The 18,610-nt window shown below is 45.1% G+C and overlaps 2 protein-coding genes across 5 annotated transcripts in view; both read left to right on the forward strand.

Moving 5' to 3' along the window:
* Positions 1-18,610, forward strand: part of LOC144889630 (E3 ubiquitin-protein ligase Midline-1-like) — a 353,901-nt gene that overhangs the window by 283,799 nt on the left and 51,492 nt on the right. The window contains exons 1-3 of one of the 4 annotated variants that reach the window (XM_078770618.1): positions 296-364; positions 2,340-3,005; positions 5,555-5,791. In XM_078770618.1, the coding sequence (XP_078626744.1) occupies positions 2,385-3,005; positions 5,555-5,776 (843 nt within the window). In that variant the 5' untranslated portion in view covers positions 296-364; positions 2,340-2,384 and the 3' untranslated portion in view covers positions 5,777-5,791. Of the gene's footprint in view, positions 1-295; positions 365-2,339; positions 3,006-5,554; positions 6,700-18,610 lie in introns of those variants that run through there. The other 3 variants (XM_078770617.1, XM_078770615.1, XM_078770616.1) reach the window with 3 other exon arrangements.
* Positions 14,740-17,925, forward strand: LOC144889626 (uncharacterized). Its single transcript, XM_078770597.1, has 2 exons — positions 14,740-16,793; positions 16,932-17,925. Exons 1-2 carry the CDS (start codon positions 14,892-14,894, stop codon positions 17,778-17,780), a joined length of 2,751 nt encoding a protein of 916 aa, XP_078626723.1. The 5' UTR covers positions 14,740-14,891; the 3' UTR covers positions 17,781-17,925.

Here is an 18,610-nt window from a genome sequence, read left to right on the forward strand (position 1 = left end):
AAACATGGTGGAGACGCTGGTGTGGGACACGGACGAAACATGGTGGTTTATGTGTTGCCGAAGGCGAGAAGAAGAGGCCATTTCGTTGGGTACAAAAGCTTGTTTATGGTACAGAAATCTCCAGCAACTGCTCGCGAAGACGCGAACGGAAGTCGTAACGGCTTATATAAAACCAAAAACCCTCTTCGGAGGGCGTGGCTCCAACAGCCGCGCGTGCGTCACGACCACACAACCAAAAGTGAGGGGGGGGTGGTGTGAGGAGAGGAGGTGAGGGGTAAGTTCAATAACAGTGGAAAACAGGAATATCGGAAGATTTGTGGAAGAGAGAGGGAGGGCTGGGTGCGAGGTTAAAGGTTCGAATCCGGTAAACGTTTGAATCGGTTAAAGGTTCGAATCCGGTAAACGTTTGAATCTGTTAAAGGTTCGAATCCGGTAAACGTTTGAATCGGTTAAAGGTTCGAATCCGGTAAACGTTTGAATCTGTAAAAGGTTCGAATCCGGTAAACGTTTGAATCGGTTAAAGGTTCGAATCCCGTAAACGTTTGAATCGGTCAAAGGTCCGAATCCCGTAAACGTTTGAATCTGTTAAAGGTTCGAATCCCGTACACGTTTGAACCGCTTAAAGGTTCGAATCCATGAATGTTTGAATAAGCTAAAGGTTCGAATCCGGTAAACGTTTGAATCGGTCAATGGTTCAAATCTGGTAAACGTTTGAATCGGTGGAAGGTTCTAATCGGGTAAACGTTTGAATTGGGTAATGGTTCGAATCTGGTAAACGTTTGAATCGGTTAAAGGTTCGAATCGGGTAAACGTTTGAATGGGTCAATGGTTCGAATCCGGTAAACGTTTGAATCGGTTAAAGGTTCGAATCGGGTAAACGTTTGAATGGGTCAATGGTTCAAATCCGGTAAACGGTTGAATTGGGTAATGGTTCGAATCCGGCAAACGTTTGAATCTGTTAATGGTTCGAATCCGGTAAACGTTTGAATCGGTTAAAGGTTCGAATCCGGTAAACGTTTGAATCTGTAAAAGGTTCGAATCCGGTAAACGTTTGAATCGGTTAAAGGTTCGAATCCCGTAAACGTTTGAATCGGTCAAAGGTCCGAATCCCGTAAACTTTTGAATCTGTTAAAGGTTCGAATCCCGTTCACATTTGAACCGCTTAAAGGTTCGAATCCATGAATGTTTGAATAAGCTAAAGGTTCGAATCCGGTAAACGTTTGAATCGGTCAATGGTTCAAATCTGGTAAACGTTTGAATCGGTGGAAGGTTCTAATCGGGTAAAGGTTTGAATTGGGTAATGGTTCAAATCCGGTAAACGGTTGAATTGGGTAATGGTTCGAATCCGGAAAACGTTTGAATCTGTTTATGGTTCGAATCCGGTAAACGTTTGAATCGGTTAAAGGTTTGAATCGGGTAAACGTTTGAATGGGTCAATGGTTCAAATCTGGTAAACGTTTGAATCGGTGGAAGGTTCTAATCAGGTAAAGGTTTGAATTGGGTAATGGTTCGAATCCGGTAAACGTTTGAATCGGTTAAAGCTTCGAATCGGGTAAACGTTTGAATCGGTCAATGGTTCAAATCCGGTAAACGGTTGAATTGGGTAATGGTTCGAATCCGGCAAACGTTTGAATCTGTTAATGGTTCGAATCCGGTAAACGTTTGAATCGGTTAAAGGTTTGAATCCGGTAAACGTTTGAATCGGTTAAAGGTTTCAATCCGGTAAACGTACATGGGATAAACAAGATGGACACTACAAGGGATTTTAGGGAAAAAAACACGGAATTTGAAGGAGGTGGGTTTGAGGTAGGTTAACGGGGGCAGAAAAGATCAAGGTTTCGGATGGGGGAAGATAAGAGATGGTGGTGAACACCTGTTTTGCAGACCCGGAGGAAGGAGTGGGACGAGTTATACTAGTTATGCTAGTTATACTAGTTATACACCAAAAACTAGTTCTTATCCAGTTTGTCATTTCATTTAATACCCTGAATGATTATTCCGAATGTTAATACTCGGGGAATGTTCTTCATGTGAATACTCAAGGAAAATCCCGTCAAATGATGGATTCACCCATTCAACACAACACACGGGATTACAATAGATACAAAGTTATCGATTACATCCGACAAATTATTTGCAATAAATAATGCAGTTCAATAAATAAGACTTTCTGGGGAAGATTAGCGGTGACAGGAGAAATTTGTCAACACATTCCATATTGGAATGAGAGCGTTGTAATTTCAGCATGCTGCACTAATTAATTACATATATATATTTATATATATGTAAACTTGCTCTTCCATTACTTAAATATTTCTAATTTCAATCTCCATTTGCAGGTTTCAATTCAACCCTGCTTCACACTCTTCTCTCACCCCAAGGAAATGGCTTCTTCTTCTTCTTCTTCTTCTGATATTGGAGTTATTTTGAATGAACTCACATGCCCAGTGTGCTTTGAACTCTACAAGGAGCCCGTTGGTTTGCCATGTGGCCACTCGTTTTGTCGCGTGTGTATAGAGAAATCCTGGGAAAACAGGGAAGAAGACACAGGTTGTGTTTGTCCAAATTGCCGTGAGGTTTTTCCACAAAAACCAAAGCTCAAGAAGAATGTGATCATTGCCAACTTGGTCGAAAATGTGAATTTCAAAAAGGGAAAGTTTGGATTGGAGGTCCGAGATACAGAACATGGTGATGTGAATGTTAAGGAAGGAATGAAATCAGGGGGCATTGAGAGTTTCTGTGAGGTTTGTAATCGAGAGGCAGCCAAGAGGTGTGTACCTTGTGAGATCCTCTGCTGTGAGAAACACCTGAAGCCTCATCAACAGAAAGGGCACAAACTGGTGGATCCTGGAGTGAAGATTGAGGAACTAAGATGCATTGAGCACAGAAAGCCAATCCAACTCTATTGTAAGGATGATGGGAGCTTGATGTGCCTCACGTGCACAGGTGGACAACATCGGGACCACGACGTTGTTGCTTTGGAGATTGCTCATGCTGAACTGAAGGTGAGTAAATCAGTGAAAAAATAGTTATTGTCTGTGTAATATCTGTACTATTTTGGTTATTTCCGTGAAATAAGCTCATAGAATGTGTCCAGGTGCCCAGCCATCCGTCCGTGTGTATATATGTACGTCCATCAACATTTGACTAAAATATCGCCTCACAAACTACCCAACCAATTATGGATCTAATGTGTAAGGATTTATCAGGCCAGCAAGGTCCCACCCATTGTGCTCACCATCTGTATGAGTGCCCCTTTAAAGGAGGTAAAAAGGTTCTGCCTTAAATATTGGTATTTTATTTAAAAATCATCTTCTCAGAAACCATGAGACAGATACCGACCAAACTTGCCAAGAGGCATCGGGACCATGCCCTAACTATAGGTTGTGCTCCTTATGGGAAATCTCACCTGGAAAGGGGGCCATGGGCCCCTCCCAAATCCATCATTTTCACGAAAACATCTCCACAACTACCTCAACGATTATGGACCAAATTTGGTACAATGCATCAGGGCCTGTTGCTAGAATCTCAGATAAGCCTGTCTTATGGTTAAACCACATATCCGGAGCATTAAATGTATCCACTGGAAAGGTTCCAGTAAGTAGGCCCTGGAAAGTAATGTTACGTTTATAGGGTTATCTAGAAATGCCATACCACAGGGCAATGAAATACCATAGGGCCAGGTAGAATTGTATAGATTACCATGCTCAGTATGTCGCAATGAAGAAGAAGAAACCTCATGTACCATAAGTAGGGAGCTGTTAGACCGTATGTCGTGTAAGAGTTTATCTTTGTTCACATGATGAGGGGTGTGGTTATGTTAATTAGTTAGGGATTAATGGTAAATTCCCTGCATGTAAATGGCCTCTGTACTTTTCCCCTTGTTCCTTATGACGCACTAAAAACATATGCTACACTTAATATAAACAGTAAATGAAAACCAACTGGAACAGGACATTAAACAATACCACTGGCGCTGTCAGCGGCCACATCACAACATCAAGCAGGCAGGTCCGTGAGGCCACACCCTGAAGAGCAGTGATTGGTCTGGTATTGTCGAGTGATGAGAGGGACTCGCGGATGGGAGCAGGCAAAGATGTCATCACGATGACATCAGAACCTTGAGAACGAAAGAACGGGATCCAGACATTTGTCCCTCTCTTGGTCCTGGCTTTGGTTGTAGGCGGTCACGTTTTACCTGTGTGGTCGCCTGTGAGGAGATCGCTGAAAGCTTTTTGGGTGCCTTTTGGGAGCTTTGCAAGTGAAAGGGAGGAGTTTTTGGCAGCTGTGTTGTTCTTCAGAGGCGGAAGGGGCCGCGAGCGAGCCGAAGGAGGTCGTGCTATCTGCCTGCCTTGCGCCGGTGGCTACTAAGGGTGCGGCGCCACCGCCATCTTGTGCGCTTCCCATGGGGTGCCTTCAAGCTTCAATGACCACCAAGCTCCCAAAGTGCTCGTCGAGACCAGAGCTGAGTGCTGGCAGAAACATTAATTATTTTTTGCTGCGACGAGCAGCTCCAGGAGAGGACCACGTTGTTGTTGTTGTTGTTGTTGTTGATGTTGGGGTACCTTTTTGAACAGCGCCTGCGCATACATGATACACAATGTGCATGCACACATTATTGCAACAGATACCCTCATGATTCTACATGTTGCAGCTGGTGACCACACTGTGGTCATTTTTCTCTCGGTATTTTATCATTCCCCTTGTCTGTATACGAGTCCATATGGAGGGTCCCTCAATTAGAATTTTAGTTTTACCATGCATTATTTGTTACCGACATTTGTTTCAATGAAGCCAGTATTTTTGCATTATAATTCCGTGTCGGGTCTCATGGGATTGTGCTCCTCATCCGGATCTGTCCCCTGTAAGAGGCTGGAAAGGGGGTTTTGCTTCTGTTGAACACGAGGTAATGTCGCTGATCAGACTTCTTTCTTTCATATAATTTTAATATATCGTATTTTTCAAATTCCATCTGCAGAATGGGGCATGGGGGAAATAACCGTGAGTCCCCCATGGCACCCTCCCCAGCCATCTAATGTCAAGACAGCTGAGAAACAGTTTTAGTGATTAATGTCATCCTGGGACTTTTTCTCGTGCAGCTCTAGAGTTAAAGAGAAGAGATAATTTCAAAATTTTAATAAAATTCCCATCAGATTAACTGTGCTCCTTATCACAAATGTATATTCCATCTCTATATATGGTTGTATTTTCTGTCTGTTTGTCCACCAAAAGAATCGGCCCAACCGGTAGTAACCCCATAATATTGCATACAAATCCTCTTGGCAAATGGAGATGCAAGAAAAAATTTTCAAACCTCCAGGTTAGGGTTTTCAGGGTGGGGGGGAAGACCCCAATTCTCTAGATGTAAATGTGTATCGTGATGCACCACCCGGTGTTAGCCCGTATTACAAATCATCTTGTATCTTCTAAATTCCTTCCACACAAGGTGTGGTTCCCTCTGCTAGTATTTTATATAATTTTGTGCAGGATGTTCCTTTTTAATCCACCACCGGTTCACGATTCTTCACTTCTGTTGTTTCTTTATTCTGTGCAGGATGTTTTGGCTGCAAAGTATCCTCATGTGTCACAGTCAATGGAGAGCGTTGCATCCCAACTACGGCATGTTCAGGAAGAGGAAGCGCAAACAGAGGTGGGAATCACCAATAAGTCATCGTTGTTTTGTGAAGGGATGTACGATGATGTCCTTCCTGCTGTCCTTTCTTCCTTCCGTGTGTGCGTCAGTTATCAGTTTTTTTTCTTTTTTTTCCAACGATAACTGGAGAACCACTGAAGGGGTTTTAACCAAAGTTGGCACAAGTACAGATTGAAATTCAAAAGATAAACTGATGGTATTTTTGGGTTCAACAGGTGAAAGTCTCATTTTACAGACCACGCGTCGAGTTACAAACATCAAATGTTGTTACTCTTCTCCTTCTCTGTCTTCTTCTCTTTCTCTCTCTTCCTTCTCTGACTTAATTTTTATGGCGTAGCCCATAGAGCAAAGCCGTATAGAACAGTGTTTGCCCGTCCGTATGTATGTATGTACGTCCCCTCAAACGTATACCAATCAGAGCTGAGGATATGGTCACATGAAAAGGTGAAGTGATTACGTCTGACGTCATTACGGCGGTACGTGGCTGACTCCTCACACATTTTGACTCCAATTTCGTTCATGCCGAACATATCATTGAACCGTTTTGCAGTTTTGTTTTTAGTTTATTTTTATTCATATTTAAATTTAGCAAACGTTGGAGTTCCAATGCTTCAATATGAATTCATCATGACTGTCCAGACACCTTGAGCTCCCTGCATTGTACAGTTCGGTGCTGGGTTCTGCCTCTGAGGCCTACTTGGTTATGCAGTGACCGATCCTCTGATGGTGTCGGTGCCGGCGAGGTGCACCCTCCCTCCCATGCCAGCATGAACTGTGTGCACCTTGCTGCATCTGATGTTATTATTGTTATCAAAATGCAGTATTTGTAAATTGACTGTAATTTAGCCTTTTGGCTTATATTATTGCATTATTATTACTAGCAACGGGACCCGCCCTAAGGGCAGGGCTTCAATTGGGAAGCCCAAATGAAAAGGAAAAATATCAGAAATTGAAGGCTTTTTATTTTATTTTAAACGATTCATATAAACATCCGTTGAATCATATCACACACAAATCTTCAAAATCTAAACAGTACATGGCGCCATTTTGAAAAAAAGATTGAATTCTGCAAAATGGAAGTGGCCGCTACACGTCTTTCTCAGTTGCACGTTTGTGAGTGAAGAGTGCGCACTGAATCTAACATGGAAGCGGCCGCTTCACCTGTTTCTCAGTCGCTTTTCACATGCTGCCAAGTTACTTTGGAACCGCATGTTTATATAGGAAGAGTTCATCAGGAGTCGATCTACTCTCTCCTGGTACGTAGAATTTCAACAAAAGCCACATCGTTGTTCATATCGGTAAATATTATTCCATCGTGTTTGAAAAAACTGGAAAATTGGGGGAAAAATTGGAAAAACAATATAGCCTATTTTACTCCAAGGGGTCCCAGGATTACCCCCCCAAAATTTCGTTGTGATCGGTTCAGCCGTTTTTGCGGTACCTTCAAACGGACGGACGGACATTTGGTGAATTATAGTAAGACTAGCAGAAGTACCCGGCATTGCCGGGAGGGGAGGGGTAGGGGAGGGGAGGGGAATGGGGGGGACGGGAGAAGAGGGGGGGGAGAAGAGGGGGAGGGGGAGGGGGAGAGGTGGAGAAGAGGGGGGGAGGGGGAGAGGGGAGAAGAGGGGGGATGGGGAGGGTGAGGGATGGGAGGGATGGGAGGGTGAAGGGGGAGGGGGAAGAGGGGGAGGGGGAATAGGTAGGGGGAAGAGGGAGGGGGAGGGATGGGGGGGTGGGAGGGGGAGGGTGAGGGATGGGAGGGTGAGGGGGTGGGAGGGGGAGGGGAAAAGGGAGGGGGAGGGGGAGGGGGAAAAGGGAGGGGGAGGGGGAAAAGGGAGGGGGAGGGGAGAAGGGGAAGGGGTAGGGGGGAGAGGGGAGGGAGGGGGAGGACGGAGGGGGAGGACGGACGGGGGAGGGGGAAGGGAGAGGGAAGGGGAGGGCCAGTCAACAATGACGTTGCAGTTCTCATGGTCGGAGAGCAGCACAACAATCGCGACATCGTCCTGCATCTTCGCAAGAGCACGAAGTGGATTTTGGAGACTCACCAATCCTGTGACCCACGCCCTCCAGTACCGGCGTTGCCGGGTGGGGGAAGGGAGACCCGTACATTCCCAAACCATACATTCGCCCTCTCGACTCAAGCTCGTATTCGATTCGTATTCGAAATCGAAAGGGGAAAGGTGAAATCCTTCGTATTCGAATTCGTAAACACAAAATATGAATTAAAATTTAATTCATATCGCACAAAATCGACACAAAACACGATCGCATAAAGGTGAAAAAACGCAATGGCTTTTCGCCCTGAATTACGTGCAAACGTGTGACGTGTGACGGGATGGAACAACACGTGATCTCTCTGAGCGAATCAGCGAGCTGCTCGCACTGGCTGAGATTAGCGGGTACTTCGCTGAAATGCGCTGAGGTAAATATGAATAAAAAATATAGATCTCGTCAAATATGGTCTCAGCCATGTTCGTCCCAGGCTCAATGGCCATGTCTATGCCAAATATCAAGCACGTGAGCCTCTCCGTTTCGGAGTCTATCGGTAACATTACACACACACACACACACACACACACACACACACACACACACACACACACACACACACACACACACACACACACACACACACACACACACAAACTGTGTGTTATATAGATATATATATATATTATTATTATACAGCAGTATTGTTTTCTTAATAATAATAATAATAATAATAGCATTAATACTAATAATATAGTAAATATAATCGTAACACTGCAATCCTTTTGTCGTCATTGCAAAGTTTCTAGATTGAAGCGATGTATGGTTGGTTCATTGTAACTCAAAACATAAAATAAACAAAGCAGTGTCTCAATGCCGCCGCTTCCGGTCTTGCTGGCGAGGTTTAGTTTATTCACAGCTCTCCACGCTCTCCATCGAAATAGAAGTTAAGTAATTGTTCCCATTTGTATTTTCGTTATAACTGTATTTATTTTATGGTGTTGTACGTATAGTGTGTCCCGAGGAAGATTTTGGGTGCAAATCTTTCATACCTGTATAGAATACCTGTATAGTGTTAATTCGTGTCGTGTCTTTTGAGGCCTTGTACAGTGTCCAACCTTGAGGCTTTGTTTTTCTCTCAGCGGTCCGTCGTTTGTGCTCCAATAACTTTCGTTCTCTGTTTTCCCAGTCTTTTCACCCCATAGCCTACTTCTTTGTTTATAATCTCAACTAAAAAAAAAACAAAAAAACAAAAAAAACATTTCCTTCTCTGTTCTTATTTGTTGTTCTCATTCGTTTATTCGTTCTTATATGTTAGTTCGTTCTTCGACCACGTGTTTCTCCCCCATTTCCCCATATAGTTTTCACTGTTAAGCTTTAAAATGTTTACACTTTCCCCTCAAGTTCTGTATTCCGTCGTATATCATAACACCGTTTTCTTCTTCTCCTTTAAAAGGTAGCTTTCGACTTGCTCACCAAATCTATTCATCCCAAAAAAAAAATCCATCTCTTACAGTGCCTCTTTTCTACATTCCCTAAACTATCCTGCACTCCATCCTCCCTCCAGCATCCTCAAACGTATTTTTGACTCGAAGGTCACAAGAAACTCATTTTGCAATAAATGTTTGTTTCCCATTAATCTTACACTTTCTAAAATCCAATCTCACCCCTCCCCTCCAAATCTTCCCCATAACCCCTCCCCTCCAAATTTTCCCCATCACCCCTCCCCTCCAAATCTTCCCCATCACCCATCCCTTTCAAATCTCCCCCCTTGCCCCTTCCCTCCTAAACTCCACCCACACCCCTCCCCTCCAAGACTCCCCCTCACCCCTCCCCTCCTAGACTCCCCCCTTACCCCTCCCCTTCAAATCTCCCCATCCTCATTTCTTCTCAATTTCCCTCCTCTCACTCCCCCTCGTCAAAGCGTCCTCCCTGCTTCTTCCCCCTTCCAACTCTCACCTCCATCTCCCCCAACCTTCTGCCTCGCTCTTCCTCCTCCTCAAATAACAACTCATTGTGCCTCACCCAATCACCATCAAACCTTTTGTCCGCCCCATCCTTCCCTTTCTCCGAGCTATTCTGAAATCTCTGACACACCTTCAACAGCTCTCCCTACCTCTTCCACCTCTTCCACCTCTTCCACATCTTACCCTACCCCTCCTCCCCCCTGTCCTGTATCCGATGCTCCCCCTTCCTCTTCATTAACGGTATGGACCTCAAACATCCGGGGCCTTCGTTCAAACTTAACTGATCTCTCCATACAGGTTGCTTCTGACAAACCAGACGTGATCTGCTTCACAGAAACTTTCCTCCTTCATGATGTCTCTGATTCCTTAGTATCTCTCCCGGGTTACTCCCTCCTCCGGTATGATAGACCTGAGCCTCGTCTTGGAGGTGGGGTTACTATCTTTATCAAAAACTCTCTTCCTCACTCGCCCTGCACTGCACTCTCTTCACCTCACCTCCAGGAATACCTCTGGCTATGGCTTCCCCTTCGCTCCCACCTCTTGCTCATATGTGTGTTGTACCGTCCACCAAACAGTGATGACTCCATCTACATCTCGCTGTCTGATAATATGGACCAACTTCTATCTACTCATCCCAACTCTCTCTTCCTCATATATAGTGATTTCAATTGTCACCATGCCAGTTCGCTGGGTGTGGGTACCCCTCTCACCAGCCATGGCTCCTCAGCCAAGGACTTCTGCGACTCACTGGGACTGACACAATCTGTCAATTTCCTGACCCGGATCTCAGTCAACGGAGCATCTTCTCTTCTGGACTTGGTTATGACGAACTTCCCTGAAAATGTCTGCTGCTCTTCTTCTGCTCCAATCGGATCATCTGATCATGTGCTTGTTAAAGTGGACATCTCTCTGACCATTCTCAGGGAGCCTGCTCAGCATCGACGAGTCTGGCATTTCACTCAGGCCAACTGGCACGGTCTTCAAGCAGCCATCAATCATCTGGACTGGTCTCCCATCTCTACCACCTCTGACATCAACTCATCCTGGGAATTCTTCCAAAGTAAATTGCGCTCTCTCATGCACAGATTTATCCCATCTCGTCTTCAGTTGTCATACCCTTCCTCCCGTCCATGGTACATGGAATCTTGTGGTGAGGCTGTTGCCCAGAAACAACTTGCCTTCGTCTCCTGGAAAGCAAACCCAACGGAAGGAAATCTCATTTCCTTTCACAAAGCCTGAAACAAGTGTGTGTCCACCCTCAGGAGAGCCAGGAAACAATATCTCTCCGTTCTCAACGTCTGTTGTCAACGTTCTCAATGTTCTCTCACTTGGCGTCAGGAAGGGCATCCGGCCATGAAAAACATTGCCTCAAACAGGGAACCATGATTGTCATGGGGCCCGCAAGGCTAACCCCTGCTCTAGCGGGGAAAAATGGCCTTAAAACGATCATTCATTCTCAAGACCGAACTCTCTTATCTGTCTCCCTCTTCCAAATCCTGGTGGCATCTGGTCAAATCTGTTTCTGGTGTTTGTTCCCCCTCCATCCCCTCCCTTATCTCAAACGGCTACACAGCTGACTCCGCACGTGAAAAAGCTGAATGCCTCAACTCTGTGTTTGCCTCTAAATCTTGTGTCCCAAACCAATCCCTCTCTGTACCCACCATACCCAGTTGTACCCAGCTGCTCCTGGACTCCGTGTCCTTTCCTCCTGACAAGGTGGAAAAGTTTCTCAACCCTCGACTCTGATTCTGCAACTGGACCTGACGGCATCAGCCCACGGGTCCTAAAATCCTGTTCTTCTGCTCTTTCACTCCCTCTCTCTGTTCTCTTCACCCTCTCTATTGCTCAAGGTCAACTGCCATCTGCTTGGAAATCAGCCAACATCACCGCTTTGCACAAAAAATGTGCAAAAACAGATCCTAGCAACTACAGACCAATCAGCCTTCTCCCAATTATCAGCAAAGTCATGAAATCCATCATTGCTTCGGATATGAAATCTTTCCTCTTCTCCAATGGCTTGATCTCTGATCATCAATTTGGTTTCAGACCAGGTCACTCTACTCTGGACATGCTGCTTCTGCTGTCTCAACAATGGATGGAGGTCCTCAATGCCAAACAGGAAATTAGAGCTGTCTCCCTCGACATATCACGTGCCTTCGATACGGTCTGGCACCCCGCTCTGCTCACCAAACTCTCCTCCTTTGGTATCCATGGAAATCTCCACGCATGGCTGGCAGACTTCCTCTCTAGTCATAGTCAACGTGTGGCCCTGAATGGGTTTCTCTCATCTCCTCTTCCTGTTCAGGCTGGAGTTCCCAAAGGCAGTGTTCTGGGCCCTGTGCTTTTTCTGGTCTTCATCAATGATCTCTCTGACTCTCTTGAAAATCCTCTCTATCTCTTTGCTGTTAACTCCACTCTCTGCCACTCCATTCCTCATCCCTCAGATCGGCAGTCTGCAGCCTCCTCACTCTCTGCAGACCTGGACAAAATCACAGACTGGGCAAACAAGTGGAACATGTCTTTCAATCCTGACAAATCTCACACTCTTACGATGTCTCTCCGAAAAGACCGACTGGACAACCCTCCCATCTACTTTCTGAATAATCCTCTCCAAGAAGTTCTGTCACTCAAGCTATTGGGTCTCACTATCTGCCATGATCATTCCTGGGAAAACCACATTTCCAAGCTGGCCTCCAAAGCCAGTCGCCGACTGGGCATCCTCCGTCGTGCGAAGTCCTTCCTTGGCACACCTGAGCTCCTCACCACATACAAGGCTTTCATCCGCAGCTCAATGGAGTACTGCTCTCCCATCTGGGCTGGTGCTCCTGCCTCACACCTAGCTCGTCTTCATGCTGTTGAAACCAAAGCATTCAGAATCATGGAATCTCCCGAGATGACGCTATCTCCGAGGGCCTTTCACTTACTCACCGCAGGCAGGTTGGTGGTCTTTCCGTCTTCTACCGTCTCCTCTCCGGCCTTGCTCCCCCAGCTCTCTCTGGGCTCTGTCCACCAAATATTCCTACAGGTCGCACAAGATTTGCCTGCAACCCTCTTATGGTTAAGCTGCCAAAATCAAGACTCTCTGCTCACCTTCACTCCTTCATTCCTCTTTTCTCCCACCTCTGAAACAAACTCCCTCACTCTCTTCAATCCCACTCCTCCCTCCTGGTCTTTAAAACGGCTGTCCACCACCATCTCTTATCTTCCCCAATCCAAAACCTTGATCTTTTCTACCCCCGCTAATTTCACCCCAAATCCACTTTTTGAGGTGCCGACCTCTTTCCTGGAATTCCTTGGTGTCCTTGCGTGTTATACCTATCCTGCCCCCCCCAGGCCCTCTCCCTCCCACACATCTCCCGATGTCCCTGCTCTCAAATGTTGTGTTTGTGTGCTTCCTCCCCTTCTCTCCCCATCTTGTCGACCGCTCCCCTTTTTATATACTTTGTTTGCTTGTTTGTTTGATTTGTTTGTTTGATAAATGTTAGCTCTTTCACAAGCCTCGACTCTGTATACAAATATATATATAAAAATACCTACATTATTTGCTAACTGGTATCCCCATCGAGGTCATACTATCCTCTTCAACTAAAGTATCAAATAAGCCCGGCTATGCCACTGATAGACTTTCGGTCTTGTTTATTCAACCTTTGAGATGAAACGTAACAGCGGGTTTACATCTAACATGGACAGAGGCATATCCATCAACACATTTGCTTTGGATTATATTTTCTAGTTTCACTTTTATCCTCCATGTGCATCAATTTTGAAAATAAATAAATTGCAACCCTGAAATGTTAATTCGGACTTATTGGATGTTGCAATTTCCTATTGGATTCCTGCACTCAAAAATATTTTCAGATATGAGTGCCCACTTCATTTTACCTTCAAAACCCACTGCTGGTACCAGTGATCTGATCCTATCAGCCATAATCCATTTAGTCTAGTAGGAAGACTAGGTCCCCCTGTACCCCCGGAGATATACTTCTAATCAGTGTTTCTAGATTGGAAACAATGTGTAGAAAATGACTAGCTATGGCCCCAAGCTGAAAAAATGTCCCACATACCATTTTCATGCAAATTACTGCTGCCATTATCAAAAAAACGATTTTTGACATATCTCAGCCAATATTGCAGATAATTGAAAAATGAAGGTGTCTAGACCCATGTTTTGAAGGGCATAGATCATGATAGAACTATTCATAACATGATTACATGTGTCTATGGTATACTAGTATGCATATTAATGCTGTAATTACAAAATAATCAGTTTTACAAATGATAAGGATACGTTAATACTGCAGATAACTTAACATGGTACATAAGGGGTCTAAACCCAGGTATTTTCAAGGTTAAATGTCAACAAGATGCTCCTGAGTCTTGCATAGGGGCGGGACATTGGCAGTAACATTGGTACCACTCAACTTTTCTTCCCACCATTGACTTTGTATTGCGAGAGATTTTCACTTGCTTATTTAAAGGTTTCTCACCCAGCCCACGTAAAATCTACCAACTCCTGCTGTTAACTCCCAAACATATTTTTTTATGTTATCCAATCACAGTGCAGAAATGACAGACTAGAGATCCAAATTAGTGCTGCTATAGCTGCCATTTTACATTTCCATCCATGTAACATGCGCGCTCGCGCGCTCGTATCAATTGGTAATGTCGCGCGCTCGTATCAATTGGTAACGTTGATGTTATTGAATACCTCAGTTGAAAGTTCAGTCTTCCATTCCATCTGTGTGTTGTTCTTGGTATTCATCCTCCAATCTAGCCAGGTAAGATGCTAACTATAATGTTACTCACACTCTTGACTTCAGTTTCTGCATGAAATCATAAACAGGCAGAATAACAGCTGAGCCAGCTAGCACCATGTTAGCTAACGTTAAAGCTAGCCTCATCTATGTACAGTATGTTCCTAATGTCGGTGTAACTTAAACTTTTGTTAATGCCAAACATGAGACATATCTGTTGACTTCTGTATATGAATTGAACCAGAAAGAGGCACGACAGCTGAGCTAGCTACAGTAACTTAGCACAATGTTTCATTGGCCTAGATAGCTAACGTTAGTGTGGAAGAATTTAGATGTTTTAGCTATTAGCACTTTTGATGCCACTAAACATGGTTTAGTCAGCTAAAAAGTACCCTAGTGTAGAACATGACTCAGAACCTCTGTTACCTCACTGAAAACTCAGAGCCTCCTTTCACAGGCACTTTTAACATCATTCGTGATTTCTTATTTGTCATTTAACAGTGATGGTAGACATCGACAGCAAGCATGCCCAAAAGAAAACGGAGTGTAGAACCTGCAGCCCAAAGCTCTCCTCCTACATGCATCCTTCATGTACCATCCATGTCTGATCATGGGGATTTCACGCCCCTCCGTAAAATTAAAGGATCTGCTTCAGAAAAACTGCAACTGCTTCAAAAGATCCGGGATAGACGTCTCAACCAACCGCATGACTCCCCATGTCGTATGCAATCAGTATGTGATCAGATCCCGGCAACTCTTCCTGATGACCTAGAAAGAGTAGGATATCACAGCAAGTGTTATAAGCACTTTGTCCGCCACTTTCATCGTCTGGGAGATGATACAGAACCAGGGCCATCAACCTCATCATGGCATCACTCTCCTCGTAAACCAGGAGGTTCTGCTGAACCCATCTTCCCGCCAGAGTGTATATTTTGTGAGAAAGTTGAGACCAAAGATGCTCATCGCAATACTGAGAGGCCTACAACCTTCCCATCCTTTAAAAACAAAGAAAATGCATGGGAGCAAATCGAAACACGGGCTGAGAAAATGGGTCTCTATCGACTCCATCGAAAGGTGAAAAACAAAGACCTCTTTGCATGTGAGGCCAAACACCATCCGTCATGTTTTAAAGCTTTCCGCACAGCATTCTACAACTATGAGCGTGCGATTCACAGAGCCGAAGCACCAAAGGAGCAGGCTTGCATGTCAGCCGCCCATGAAAAGGCATTCAACTCAGTACTGGAACACATTCAAACCCAGGTCATCCAGCAGAATAAAGTTCTACAGCTTTCTTCCTTGCGCTTGCTCTATGTCGAGGAACTGAAACTGAATGGATATGAGAACTCAAATTATCGGTCAGAGAAACTACTGAAACGCCTACAGAATGACCCAATCAAGGAGCATATCCACTTCACGAAGGTTGATCATGACAAATGTGATGTCATTTCTTTCTGGCTTGTGCACAGCTCAAACATAACAGTTTCCAATGCTCTCGCACGAGCATTCACACTCGGAAGCACAAACAAGAACCAAAATGTTGCCCTCCAACTTCGCCAGGGTATTCTACAGGCTTTCAGAGAGTGTAAAGACCAACCATGGCCACCAACAGCTGAAGACATGGAGCTCAATCCTGAAGACATCCTACCTCCAGACCTTGTCCGCTTTCTCAGCGTGCTAATGACTGGCAAGGAGGGCATCGAGACAGAAAAGGTGAAGCGTCTGGTCTTCTCCATTGGACAAGATCTGTGCCGTGCAGTGTCAGATGGAAAATGGAAGTTACCAAAGCACATTCTCCTCTGTGTGACTGTAAGGCACCTGTTCCGAAGCAAACAGCTCACCACAATACTACACAGGCTTGGACACTCTGAGAGCTACGATTTCGCCTTGGAGTTGGAAACTGCTCTCGCCAAGGTCCTGGATGAAGTCTCAACTTATCGTACACCACAAATTGTGACAGGAGAGGGCAACCTTGTATTCCACTGTGAGTGGGACAACTTGAATAAAACCACTACCAGTGTGCACGGCAGCAACATTGTAAACAGTGCTGGAGGAATCATGGTGCAGGAGGTCAAGCCCGGGTTCGAGAGCAGCAAGGACCGAATGCTACCTACCATCAATAGGTCACAACAGCGTAGCCTGAAGGTCGACACACCAAAAACTCTCCCACCCTTGCACTTTGAGTCAATCAAAGCGCAGGAAAGGCTGAGGCGGGGCAGCTCAGAGAAGATCATTCTGGCTGGACCAGCAACCAGGAAGCCATATGACTTCAAAATGTTCCTTGCAAATGACGACAACAAAAAGCAGATGTGCCAGCTTCTTCTGAAAGTGTGGAGTGGACAAGAGGCAGCTACCAGGCTGGAGAGAACAGAGATGGCTGTGCTGATCGTGGAGGGGAAGGCCCACCAACTTGCCTCAACGAATGGCAAGGTAAAATTGAAAGCCCTTCGTGAATGGCGATTCAATTTGTAATTTTTCCTGAAAAAAAGGTGATTACCTGTGATGTTTGTCTAGATCTGAAACTGGCAGTGACTGGTGATTGAAATGCGGTGCCTTTTTGTGTTTCAGGTCGAGGTACGTGAACTCCCCACGATCTACAGCAACCAGGAAGAGACTGATACCAGGGTGGTTCTGTACCTCCATCATGCTGCTACCATCGGATACAAGAACGCTGTAGTCAGAACACCGGACACAGACATCCTCCTGATCCTGCTCCACCATGCCCACAACATCAAGCTGACGGTGTACCTGGATACAGGGTCAGGGAAGCATCGCCAACTTGTCAACGTCTCTGAGCTGGCAGAATCCCTGGGAGAGGACTACTGTGCCACTCTCCTGGGGTACTATGTGTTCAGCGGAGAAGACTGCACCAGTGCCTTCAAAGGGAAGGGAAAAGTCGGGCCCTTGAAAAAGCTGGAGAAGAATCCCAGGTTTCACAGGGCATTCGGTGAACTGGGTGACAACTGGGATGCCAACCCTGAAGTGGAGAGGCAGTTAGAAAAATTCACCTGTGTGATGTACGGCCAGAGTCGCGAGTCATCAGTGGACATTGTCCGTGCCAAGCTGCTACGAAAAATGGTGGGAGAGGACAAGACCCTCACATCCAAGTCCAAGGTTGATCTGGCTCGCCTTCCTCCATGCCAGTCTGCCCTGAAGCCGCACATCCAGCGTGTGAACCACCGCGTAGCATTGTACAAAAGAGCCGATCAACCTATCATCGAAAAGCCAAAACCTTATGAGGAGCAAGGATGGATAAGGACTGATGAAGGACTGTTGAAACCAATGTGGTCCAGTGGTCCCATCCTACCAACCTCACTGGTGGATCTTCTGAACACAGGAGAGCACGAAGAGGAGGAGGAAGAGGAAGGAGAAGAAGAGTTTGACTCTGACGATTTCGATGAAAATGATGATGACTGACTCAGTGTAGAATCACTAATGCTAATGATGTTTATCTAAAACAAGCAAGAGAAGAGTGGTCACATTGAGTGCTAGGACTATTTTGACAGTTGTAATATTTAGAAAAATAAAACTTTGTGTTAACGTCTGTGTAGACGGACCTTAATATGAGTCTATTATTTCGTAAAACTGTGATTATTTTGTAAATAAAGCACTAATTAGCATACTAGTATACCATAGACACATGTAATCATGTTATGAATAGTTCTATCATGATCTATGCCCTTCAAAACATGGGTCTAGACACCTTCATTTTTCAATTATCTGCAATATTGGCTGAGATATGTCAAAAATCGTTTTTTTGATAATGGCAGCAGTAATTTGCATAAAAATGGTATGTGGGACATTTTTTCAGCTTGGGGCCATAGCTAGTCATTTTCTACACGTTCTTTCCAATCTAGAAACACTGATTAGAAGTATATCTCCGGGGGGTGCAGAGGGACCTAGTCTTCCTACTAGACTACACTCTATCAGGGAAAATGGCCTTAAAATGCCTGTTGTTGTGGTTATTTCCTCAACCTATCTGCCCTTCTTTGCCATTCTCTCTTTCCCCATCCGCACCAAATGATGAACCCAATTTAGAAGGCATTTCAGCAATCTCCATTTCAAGCTCATCTGCACACCAATGTCCTCCCTCAGTTCATTCCATTCTCCTTCTATCCACCGCCTTCACCCCCACAAACCTCTTGACTCAGTTGTTCTTGCAATCCTGCAGACTCTGTTGTTGTCTCTTGGTCAGTGCCACAATCTCCAGACCCAAAATGTAGGCCGGTGTTACACACCACGTCAGA

The sequence above is a fragment of the Myxine glutinosa genome, chromosome 1 (assembly GCF_964187855.1).
Source record: "Myxine glutinosa chromosome 1, kmMyxGlut1.1, whole genome shotgun sequence".
NCBI classification, from domain to species: Eukaryota; Metazoa; Chordata; class Myxini; order Myxiniformes; family Myxinidae; genus Myxine; species Myxine glutinosa.